Here is a 13,395-nt window from a genome sequence, read left to right as displayed (position 1 = left end):
TGGAGATACTACCATATCATACCTATCTGATCCTTTCAGATACAGTAAGTGCCTATGTGGTAAGGAACAAGAAATGTCTGTAGTTTAATTATAGTGACAGACAGGTTCAAAATCGATAATTACGTTAGACATAAAATGTCAGGGTTATGATGTTTCTCTGACCTGCGGAGGGTCGAGAAGATGTGGAGGGGAGATTTGACCTTCTTGTCACCCTTGTTTTTGTTGTGAGAGCAGTTGAGTTTCTCTTTACATTGGTGTTTCCACTGCTGGGTGACAAACGTCTGCATTATCCTGAAGAGAGAGAAGGGGGGGGGTGTAACATCTACATTATCTTTGTAAGAGAAGAAGAAACAAACGCGATATTCCATGAAGGGATCCACAATTCAACAGATTCTGTCCTTCAAAGACTGACATTTCCTTGTCTGCACTAATTTCAACTGCTAACTGTGAATTTTATCTAGTTGTAGCAAAATGTAAAATTAAAACCTTTCATAGTTTTGATGTCTTCACTATTATTCTACAATGTAGAAAATAGTAAAAAATAAAGAAAAACCCTTGAATGAGTAGGTGTGTCCACACTTTTGACTGATACTGTATATATATATATATTTTTTTTGTTGATATACCTAGTGTTCCTAAAATTCAAAATCAAATAGCTAAATGATACATAGTATGCCCATTTTAAAACAATTCCATGTCAGATTATCACCCCCTCCCCCCTCTCTCAACTCTAAAGAATTAAGTAATTGTATCTATTAATTGAGAGATTGAAATGCATGCAAACAATTCCACTAAACTCTCTAGTGTTGAAAGGGCATGTGATATTAGAACTAAACTCTCTAGTGATGAAAGGGCATGTGATATTAGAACTAAACTCTCTAGTGATGAAAGGGCATGTGATATTAGAACTAAACTCTCTAGTGATGAAAGGGCATGTGATATTAGAACTAAACTCTCTAGTGATGAAAGGGCATGTGATATTAGAACTAAACTCTCTAGTGATGAAAGGGCATGTGATATTAGAACTAAACTCTCTAGTGATGAAAGGGCATGTGATATTAGAACTAAACTCTCTAGTGATGAAAGGGCATGTGATATTAGAACCATCTTTACTTCTTCATCTGATGTCCCAGTCCAAACCGGTCTTTAGTCGACACCTGGAACACGTCCACCGTGGGGACTGGTCCATTCAGGTACTGTGTCAGAGAGCAGTGGAGACGCACGGTCACCGGCTCCCTCCGTATCACGTCCCACGCCAGGGCTATTTCCTCCTGATGACCAAAAAAATCATGTCTGTTTTTTCATTTTACATAATATTGACATATTTCATTAATTTAACATGGGGTCAATACGTTAAACCATGTTATTATAGGGTACAGACCTACACGGTTAACATGGGGTCAACCCACTAAACCATGTTATTATAGGGTACAGACCTACACAGTTAACATGGGGTCAATACGTTAAACCATGTTATTATAGGGTACAGACCTACACAGTTAACATGGGGTCAATACGATAAACCATGTTATTATAGGGTACAGACCTACACAGTTAACATGGGGTCAATACGTTAAACCATGTTATTATAGGGTACAGACCTACACAGTTAACATGGGGTCAATACGTTAAACCATGTTATTATAGGGTACAGACCTACACAGTTAACATGGGGTCAATACGTTAAACCATGTTATTATAGGGTACAGACCTACACAGTTAACATGGGGTCAATACGTTAAACCATGTTATTATAGGGTACAGACCTACACGGTTAACATGGGGTCAACCCACTAAACCATGTTATTATAGGGTACAGACCTACACAGTTAACATGGGGTCAATACGTTAAACCATGTTATTATAGGGTACAGACCTACACAGTTAACATGGGGTCAATACGTTAAACCATGTTATTATAGGGTACAGACCTACACAGTTAACATGGGGTCAATACGGTAAACCATGTTATTATAGGGTACAGACCTACACGGTTAACATGGGGTCAATACGTTAAACCATGTTATTATAGGGTACAGACCTACACAGTTAACATGGGGTCAATACGTTAAACCATGTTATTATAGGGTACAGACCTACACAGTTAACATGGGGTCAATACGTTAAACCATGTTATTATAGGGTACAGACCTACACGGTTAACATGGGGTCAACCCACTAAACCATGTTATTATAGGGTACAGACCTACACAGTTAACATGGGGTCAATACGTTAAACCATGTTATTATAGGGTACAGACCTACACAGTTAACATGGGGTCAATACGTTAAACCATGTTATTATAGGGTACAGACCTACACAGTTAACACGGGGTCAACCCACTAAACCATGTTATTATAGGGTACAGACCTACACAGTTAACATGGGGTCAATACGTTAAACCATGTTATTATAGGGTACAGACCTACACAGTTAACATGGGGTCAACCCACTAAACCATGTTATTATAGGGTACAGACCTACACAGTTAACATGGGGTCAACCCACTAAACCATGTTATTATAGGGTACAGACCTACACAGTTAACATGGGGTCAATACGTTAAACCATGTTATTATAGGGTACAGACCTACACAGTTAACATGGGGTCAATACGTTAAACCATGTTATTATAGGGTACAGACCTACACGGTTAACATGGGGTCAATACGTTAAACCATGTTATTATAGGGTACAGACCCACACAGTTAACATGGGGTCAATACGTTAAACCATGTTATTATAGGGTACAGACCTACACAGTTAACATGGGGTCAACCCACTAAACCATGTTATTATAGGGTACAGACCTACACGGTTAACATGGGGTCAATACGTTAAACCATGTTATTATAGGGTACAGACCTACACAGTTAACATGGGGTCAATACGTTAAACCATGTTATTATAGGGTACAGACCTACACAGTTAACATGGGGTCAACCCACTAAACCATGTTATTATAGGGTACAGACCTACACGGTTAACATGGGGTCAACCCACTAAACCATGTTATTATAGGGTACAGACCTACACAGTTAACATGGGGTCAACCCACTAAACCATGTTATTATAGGGTACAGACCTACACAGTTAACATGGGGTCAACCCACTAAACCATGTTAGTATAGGGTACAGACCTACACAGTTAACATGGGGTCAATACGTTAAACCATGTTATTATAGGGTACAGACCTACACAGTCAACATGGGGTCAATACGTTAAACCATGTTATTATAGGGTACAGACCTACACGGTTAACATGGGGTCAACCCACTTGTGTGCATGAATTATATTTTTCAAATTGTCAAATAAAATTGAAAATGCCAGCGTTAAGCTCATCAGATATATCAGGTCAAAACGACAACGTGGAAGGAACGGTAGGTAAACTCTATAAAACTTACATCTAGGAAACTGACGTCGATGTGGAGATCAATGTCCACGTCGTCGATGGCACCGTATTCCCTACGACAGAGTAGAAAGATGAGATGATTTCAGTTCTATATCGTCAAATGAAGACATTTCCAGTCAGAGTCAACATGCATATTATTTAAACACGGGAGATTTAAACACGGGAGGTTTAAACACGGGAGATTTAAATACGGGAGATTTTAAACACGGGAGATTTTAAACACGGGAGATTTTAAACACGGGAGGTTTAAACACGGGAGATTTTAAACACAGGAGATTTAAACACGGGAGGTTTAAACACGGGAGATTTAAACACGGGAGGTTTAAACACGGGAGGTTTAAACACGGGAGGTTTAAACACGGGAGTTTTAAACACGGGAGATTTAAACACGGGAGATTTAAACACGGGAGGTTTAAACACGAGAGGTTTAAACACGGGAGATTTAAACACGGGAGGTTTAAGCACGGGAGATTTAAACACGGGAGATTTGAACACGGGAGGTTTAAACACGGGAGATTTAAACACGGGAGATTTAAACACAGAAGATTTAAACACGGGAGTTTTAAACGCGGGAGATTTAAACACGGGAGATTTCTGTCTCTTGGCTACTTTTGATATTTCAACATAGAAACGACACAAAGAGGCTGATTGTTTCATCTTGAAAACATGTTTGAAGTTGTATATCAGCATTACAATGAAAATGCATTATTCAACACAGCTACCCCTTTCATATCTTATTCTCAACATAGAATGGTACAATACACACACACACCCCCACACCCTCTGGAGGACCAGCTCTCTACTCTGTGATGAGTCACCCAATAGGCCCTGCCATGCACCACCAACCATACTGACCCCCCCCCCCCCCCCCTCTCTGGAGGACCAGCTCTCTACTCTGTGATGAGTCATCCAATAGGCACTGCCATGCACCACCAACCATACTGCCCCCCCCAACCCCCCTCTATGGAGGACCAGCTCTCTACTCTGTGATGAGTCATCCAATAGGCCCTGCCATGCACCACCAACCATACTGACCCCCCCCCCCCCCTCTGGAGGACCAGCTCTCTACTCTGTGATGAGTCATCCAATAGGCCCTGCCATGCACCACCAACCATACTGACCCCCCCCCCCCCCCTCTGGAGGACCAGCTCTCTACTCTGTGATGAGTCATCCAATAGGCACTGCCATACACCACCATCCACACTGACTCACCCCCCCTCCCCATTCCACAGGGATGCTGGCCCATGTTGACCCCCATGCATTCCACAGTTATGCCAGAAGTCCCTGACCAAGGCCCTTCTCCACCGATCACTCAGTTTGGCCGGGCAGCTCTAGGAAGAGTCTTGGTGGTTCCAAACGTCTTCCATTTAAGAATGATGGAGGCCACTGTGTTCTTGGGGACCTTCAATGCTGCAGACATGTTTTGGTACCCTTCCCCAGATCTGTGCCTCGACACAATCCTGTCTTGGAGCTCTACGGAGAATTCCTTTGACCTCATGGCTTGGTTTTTGCTCTGACATGCACTGTCAACTGTGTTTTCGGCTTTGTCATTACGGGGGTAGTGCGTAGATCAATGAGGATATTTTATTTATTTAATCAATTTTAGAATAAGGCTGTAACGTAACAAAATGTGGAAAAAGTCAAGGGGTCTGAATACTTTTCAGAATGCACTGTATCTTATTATTACCTGAGAGATACTGCGTGTTGTCCGTACAACTCCCGGACTGCCGCCAGATCCGCCTCCAACTGGGGGTGCTTGTGGAGCTCGCCATCAGAGTTCACCTATCAGAGAGAGACGCCAATAAATCAATGAAACGTGTTTTAAAATCATTTTTTTTTTATAAAGTGCGGTTCTTTGCCCTCCCCTAAAATGTAATGATTGGACAGATCTCTAAAGAGACCCCAAAACACGACCAATCAGCTGCTTAGGACATTTTGTGCTTTTGTCTGCCAAAATCAACCTATAGCAGAACAATAATCAGTTTATACCCACTGTGCAAAACTGATTGAATCAATGTTGTTTCCACGTTATTTCAACAACTAAACTCAATGTGATGACGTTGGAAAAACTGATTGGATTTGCAAAAAAAGTTAAATCAACGTAAAAGGAAATTCAGATATTTTTTTTCCCACTCAACTTTTAAATCTAAATCCAATGACATTGTGAGTTTTTCTTTGTTAATTTTACGTTGAATTCAACCAAAATTGTATCAAAACAAGACGTTGAAATGCCATCTGTGCCAAGTGGGTATGCTTTAATCTGAACGCTCCAAATGCTCGTGGAGAACAAAAAAGTTTCACTGAGAAGGACCGTCTTTGTCCCAGGTAGCAACCTATTCCCTATGTAGTGCACTACATTTGACCAGAATAGTAAAAGCCAGGGCACTACATAGGGAATAGGGTGCCATTTGGGAGACAGACTGTATAAACACCCAGCTAACTCAATGTGTCATATCCTGTTCTATTTTATTGTCCGGTTCAATTTCTGGGAGAAGCTAAATGAAATCCAATATTATCACTGGAAAATTTATGAACAAATTCTCCCTACAGCTGTCTAGACACATTAAGTCTCCTACAGCTGTCCAGACAAATTAAGTCTCCTACAGCTGTCCAGACACAAACATTAAGTCCTTTAGAGCTGTCCAGACACATTAAACATAAAGTCTCCTAGAGCTGTCCAGACACATTAAACATGAAGTCACCTAGAGCTGTCCAGACACATTAAACATGAAGTATCCTAGAGCTGTCCAGACACATTAAACATGAAGTCTCCTAGAGCTGTCCAGACACATTAAACATGAAGTCTCCTAGAGCTGTCCAGACACATTAAACATGAAGTCTCCTAGAGCTGTCCAGACACATTAAACATGAAGTCTCCTAGAGCTGTCCAGACACATTAAACATGAAGTCTCCTAGAGCTGTCCAGACACATTAAACATGAAGTCTCCTAGAGCTGTCCAGACACATTAAACATAAAGTCTCCTAGAGCTGTCCAGACACATTAAACATGAAGTCTCCTAGAGCTGTCCAGACACATTAAACATGAAGTCTCCTAGAGCTGTCCAGACACATTAAACATGAAGTCTCCTAGAGCTGTCCAGACACATTAAACATGAAGTCTCCTAGAGCTGTCCAGACACATTAAACATGAAGTCTCCTAGAGCTGTCCAGACACATTAAACATGAAGTCTCCTAGAGCTGTCCAGACACATTAAACATGAAGTCTCCTAGAGCTGTCCAGACACATTAAACATGAAGTCACCTAGAGCTGTCCAGACACATTAAACATGAAGTCTCCTAGAGCTGTCCAGACACATTAAACATGAAGTCTCCTAGAGCTGTCCAGACACATTAAACATAAAGTCTCCTAGAGCTGTCCAGACACATTAAACATGAAGTCTCCTAGAGCTGTCCAGACACATTAAACATGAAGTCTCCTAGAGCTGTCCAGACACATTAAACATGAAGTCTCCTAGAGCTGTCCAGACACATTAAACATGAAGTCACCTAGAGCTGTCCAAACACATTTAAGACAATAGAGGAGTTAATGTGTCATAATTATTTGCTTTAAAACTAGGGGTGTGTCAAGTACTCAAACAAAACGAGTATCGTAACGGACAAGGAGAATTTTCCCGAAATCCAATTATGACAAGTATTTTTTGTAATTATGAGTGCCAACACACATCTCTCTTTCACTCAAACAGTATGAAGCACTGTGTTCTTTCAACAACTATTGGCTAGTTCTTCTGTCTGTCAAAAAACAGGGCGGGGGTGTCAGTTGAGTCTGCTGTAGCAATTGGATTAGAACAAGCCACTCCTCCTCTGCTCTCATTTCCCCACACAGCGAACACACGCCATGCTGTTTCGGTCACTGTCTCAGGACACAAGTCTCTCGTTCTCCAAACATCATGTAGGAATCAGAATCCATAGCTAGGTCATTGTTGTTCAAATCTAGTTACTTCCTGTCAACTGAGGCCATATGCTTGTTTTGGTCTGTCTACTTGGTGTTGTTCAGCAGGACTTCTTTGTCTTTCTGTATAATTATTCCATTCCTGACCACGTCTGTCGTTGTGTTGTGATCCAAGCCCATGCTTGCTTACTACTATTATTTCTACTGGCCCAGGAATGTTGACCGAGCGACATGTCATTACAAAATATTTTGATTTATTTTGATTGTACAAATGTTGTGGCGTAAGTGTCAGCAGAGTATCACATTTACATTAGTATTCAGACCCTTTACTCAGTACTTTGTTGAAGCAACTTTGGCAGCGATTACAGCCTCGAGTCTTCTTGGGTATGACGCTACAAGCTTGGCACACCTGTATTTGGGGAGTTTCTCCCATTCTTCTCTACAGATCCTCTCCAGCTCTGTCAGGTTGGATGGGGAGTGTTGTTGTACAGCTATTTTCAGGTTTTTCCAGAGATGTTCGATTGGGTTCAAGTCCGGGCTCTGGCTGGGCCACTCAAGGACATTCAGAGACTTGTCCCGAAGCCACTCCTGCTTTGTCTTGGCTGTGTGCTTAGGGTTGTTGTCCTCTTGGAAGGTGAACCTTCACCCCAGTCTGAGGTCCTGAGCGCTCTGGAGCAGGTTTTCATCAAGGATCTCTGTGCTTTACTCCTTTCATCTTTGCCTCGATCCTGACTAGTCGTCTCTCAGTCCCTTCGGCTGAAAAACATCCCCACAGCATGATGATGCCAACTCCAGATGTGACGCTTGGCATTCAGGCCAAAGAGTTCAATCTTGGTTTCATCAAACCAGAGAATCTTGTTTCTCATGATCTGAGAGACCTTTAGGTGCCTTTTGGCAAACTCCAAGCAAGCTGTCATTTGCCTTTTACTGAGGAGTGGCTTCCTACTGGCCACTCTACCATAAAGGCCTGATGGTGGAGTGCTGCAGAGATGGTTGTCCTTCACGAAAGGTTCTCCCATCTCCACAGAGGAAATCTGGAGCTCTGTCAGAGTGAACATCATGTTCTTGGTCACCTCCCTGACCAAGGCCCTTCTCCTTCGATTGCGCAGTTTGACCGGGCGGCCAGCTCTAGGAAGAGTCTTCCCCAGATCTGTGTCTCGACACAATTCTGTCTCGGAGCTCTACGGACTATTCCTTCAACCTCATGGCTTGGTTTTTTTGCTCTGACATGCACTGTGCTTTTCCAAATCATGTCCAATCAATTGAATTTACCAAAGGTGGACTCCAATCAAGTTGTAGAAACATACGATTACTGGTATGATGAGATGAGCACACCCCTATTTAAAACATTGGTTATGTTATTGATAAAGAAACACTAACTACAGTATACCTACTGACATCAAGTAAATATTATCTAGGCCTACTACCATTAATGGATTTTAAGCTAGCCCGAGGCTAGTACTTTTCAGACCAGGCTAGTAGAAAACATGACATTTTGATACTGGCAAGTGACATTTTTGTCTTTTCAAATATCCTATGGCATATTTTGTACATGGGCTAGTAAAAAATGGTGGTCGACTGGCTAGAGCCCAAAATCCTTCAAATGACATCCCTGCCTTCTCCCCCATACTACATAATCAAAGATCCAAAGAACATCAACCATCACTGGTATATGAAACAAGGTCCAACTCGCTCTGTAATTGTTATGACAGCTTTAACATTATATCACCTAAAACCCATTTGTTTTCCTCCAATCTGGAAGGTTAATACAGAGTGTTTTATCTAGAAGCTTTTAAAGAATAGCCAATAGGGCCCATATATAACGTGTTGCTGACGTGACACATTTCCCAAAGTGCCACCACAGGACACACACACACACACCACACACACACACACAATACCCGTCAGAGGAAGATGGCCATATTACAGTGACTGACTTTGCAACGGGAGAGGCATTTAATTCTAAAGCCTGTCACACGAAACAATTTGGACTCAATTCATGTTGCAGATGCACTCTCCAAGAGACATGCCGATACACGAAGCAATTCAAACAACATGTAAATTGCGTGCCACATCCAATCCTATCATACATCACACGATTTCATAAATTGATTTGTTTAGCCAAACGTTTGGTAATTGTAACAGCATCGAGACACAAAATGCTGACTGTACAATTTAGATAGCTAGCCAAAATGTTGCCCATTTTCAAACAATGTTTTACCAAGCTAGTAATGAGCTAAGCTAGGTAGTAATGAGCTAAGCTAGCTAGTAATGAGCTAAGCTAGCTAGTAATGAGCTAAGCTAGCTAGTAATGAGCTAAGCTAGCTAGCTGTAGTCATGTTGGACAATGTCAGTTGAAACTGGACAGAGAAAAAGTCTGGTTTCACTTTTAAAATGACACATTTATTGACTGCCAGACCACGTACATAAACCATGACTAGCCATGCGGTCTAGAATTTTTTTTATTTATACATTTCCCATTTGGCATGTCTCTTTTCGTCGTGCTTTGCGGCACTACTGACACCTGTGTTGGCATGACAACTGGGTCGGGGGTTCAGAACGGAACGATACGACGAGTCATGTGAACTTCTTTCTACTCACTGATTGGACATTGCATACAGACAATTGCGTGAAATAGGTTTGATTTCTATCGCTGGCGATACAATGCGACTAATTTGCAGTGAAATTGTTTGAGGGTGACACATGGAGCAACCCGGATGAAAGCAACATAAATTTAGTCCAGATTGCTTCGTGACCGACGGAGGCATCAATCACAATCTTGAAACTCGCTACTCACAGAAACTGACTAATCACACAAACAAACTTCAGAAACTGTCGCTTTGTCACAAGAGGCCGAACAAAGTTCACCAATCAACAGTTAGGAGGAGGAAGGAAGGAGAGAGGCGGAGAGGGAGACAGGGCAGCCGTCGCTCATCAGAACAGCCGTATATTTCCATACGGAAAGTCACTTGTGTCAGAGTTCATTTGGGTGATAGAAACGACCCACGACGGTGAATGAGGAATGAGCGTCGGGTCTCTTTCTGAGTGAGCGGACTGAAAATATAAAAATAGATTTATATACTTGATGAGTGTAGGGCTACTTTAGGGAAATCTGCCATGGAATCAGGTGGAGAAGTCAGGGGAGGTCTGGAGCTTTGATTTCTGGCTTCTCCTTAGAGCTGCTGGGTCCTCACTCTATATAAGGAGTTCTACTTACTTGCCCCTTGGGGGTGGTTTCCTGGACACAGATAAAGCCTTGACCTGAACTAAAAAATATATAAATATTCTCCAAAGTGATTTTCAGTCCAGGACTAGGCTTAATTTGTGTCTGGGGAAACATGGCCTAAGAAATCTACTGCCTCTGTAGCTAAGAGAGGGCTGAACCCTGGCGATCTAATGGACAGCAGTTGTCATGGAGATGAGGCTTGATGCTTACCTGACCTCCATAGTAAAACTCCTCAGAGTCAGCATCCCCCTCAGAGTCCTCCTCTATGGCATAGTGGCACTGGGGGGAAGTTAGACATGTTATTACACACTATTAGTTACTACACCCGTTACCACAGTTACTACACCCATTATTACACACTATTAGTTACTACACCCGTTACCACAGTTACTACACCCATTATTACACACTATTAGTTACTACACCCGTTATCACAGTTACTACACCCATTATTACACACTATTAGTTACTACACCCGTTATCACAGTTACTACACCCATTATTACACACTATTAGTTACTACACCCGTTATCACAGTTACTACACCCGTTATCACAGTTACTACACCTGTTATTACACACTATTAGTTACTACACCCATTATTACACACTATTAGTTACTACACCCATTATTACACACTATTAGTTACTACACCCGTTATCACAGTTACTACAGCTGTTACTACACACTATTAGTTATTACACCCGTTACCACAGTTACTACACCTGTTACTACACACTATTAGTTACTACACACGTTATCACAGTTACTACACCTGTTACTACACACTATTAGTTATTACACCCGTTACCACAGTTACTACACCTGTTACTACACACTATTAGTTACTACACCCATTACCACAGTTACTACACCTGTTACTACACACTATGAGTTACTACACCTGTTACTACACACTATTAGTTACTACACCCGTTACCACAGTTACTACACCTGTTACTACACACTATTAGTTACTACACCCATTATTAGTTCCTACACCCGTTACCACAGTTACTACACCTGTTACTACACACTATTAGTTACTACACCCATTATTACACTATTACTACACCCATTACCATAGGTACTACACCCGTTACTACACACTATTACAGCGTTACTAGACAGTGTTACTACACAATATTAGTTACTACACCCATTATTACATACTATTACACCGTTACTACACCTGTTACAGCTACTACACCGTCACTACACACTATTACACCGTTACTACACCTGTTACAGCTACTACACCGTCACTACACACTATTACACCGCTACTACACCTGTTACAGCTACTACACCGTCACTACACACTATTACACCGCTACTACACCTGTTACAGCTACTACACCGTCACTACACACTATTACACCGCTACTACACCTGTTACAGCTACTACACCGTCACTACACACTATTACACCGTTACTACACCTGTTACAGCTACTACACCGTCACTACACACTATTACACCGCTACTACACCTGTTACAGCTACTACACCGTCACTACACACTATTACACCGCTACTACACCTGTTACAGCTACTACACCGTCACTACACACTATTACACCGCTACTACACCTGTTACAGCTACTACACCGTCACTACACACTATTACACCGTTACTACACCTGTTACAGCTACTACAACTGTTACGACACACTATTACACCGCTACTACACCTGTTACAGCTACTACAACTGTTACTACACACTATTACACCGTTACTACACCTGTTACAGCTACTACAACTGTTACTACACACTATTACACCGTTACTACACCTGTTACAGCTACTACAACTGTTACGACACACTATTACACCGTTACTACACCTGTTACAGCTACTACAACTGTTACGACACACTATTACACCGTTACGACACACTATTACAGCATTACTACACACTATTACAGCCCTATACTATTACACCACCATTACACCACTAATACATTACACCACTATTACACCACTATTACACCACTATACTATTACACCACTATTACCCACTATACTATTACACCACTATTACATTACACCCCTAATACATTACACCACTATTACATTACACCACTATTACATTACACCACTATTACACCACTATACTATTACACCACTATTACACCACTATACTATTACACCACTATTACCCACTATACTATTACACCACTATTACATTACACCACTATTACATTACACCACTATTACACCACTATTACATTACACCACTATTACATTACACCACTATTACACCACTATTACATTACACCACTATTACACCACTATTACATTACACCACTATTACATTACACCACTATTACATTACACCACTATTACATTACACCACTATTACACCACTAATACTATTACACCACTATTACCCACTATACTATTACACCACTATTACACCACTATTACACCACTATTACACCACTATTACATTACACCACTATTACACTACTATTACACCACTATTACACCACTATTACACCACTATTACATTACACCACTATTACACCACTATTACATTACACCACTATTACACCACTATTACACCACTATTACATTACACCACTATTACACCACTAATACATTACACCACTATTACACCACTACACTATTACACCACTACACCACTATTACATTACACCACTATTACACCACTACACTATTACACCACTATTACACCACTATTACACCACTATTACACCACTATTACATTACACCACTATTACACCACTACACTATTACACCACTATTACACCACTATTACACCACTACACTATTACACCACTATTACACCAATATTACACCACTATTACACCACTACACT

The 13,395-nt window shown here is 41.3% G+C and overlaps 1 protein-coding gene across 2 annotated transcripts in view; it reads right to left on the bottom strand.

Moving 5' to 3' along the window:
- LOC129826792 (protein mono-ADP-ribosyltransferase PARP8-like) overlaps positions 1 to 13,395 on the bottom strand; it is a 75,870-nt gene that overhangs the window by 26,462 nt on the left and 36,013 nt on the right. The window contains exons 6-11 of one of the 2 annotated variants that reach the window (XM_055887866.1): positions 10,761 to 10,829; positions 5,102 to 5,196; positions 3,407 to 3,467; positions 1,114 to 1,271; positions 163 to 291; positions 23 to 52 (exon numbers count right to left, since the gene is read on the bottom strand). In XM_055887866.1, coding sequence (XP_055743841.1) covers positions 23 to 52; positions 163 to 291; positions 1,114 to 1,271; positions 3,407 to 3,467; positions 5,102 to 5,196; positions 10,761 to 10,829 — 542 coding nt within the window. The remainder of the gene's footprint in view (positions 1 to 22; positions 53 to 162; positions 292 to 1,113; positions 1,272 to 3,406; positions 3,468 to 5,101; positions 5,197 to 10,760; positions 10,830 to 13,395) is intronic. The other variant, XM_055887867.1, reaches the window with a different exon arrangement.

The sequence above is a fragment of the Salvelinus fontinalis genome, chromosome 28, assembly GCF_029448725.1.
Source record: "Salvelinus fontinalis isolate EN_2023a chromosome 28, ASM2944872v1, whole genome shotgun sequence".
Classification (NCBI taxonomy): Eukaryota; Metazoa; Chordata; class Actinopteri; order Salmoniformes; family Salmonidae; genus Salvelinus; species Salvelinus fontinalis.
Note: the sequence above shows the minus strand (reverse complement) of the source record. Positions and strands in the feature narration are given on the sequence as shown.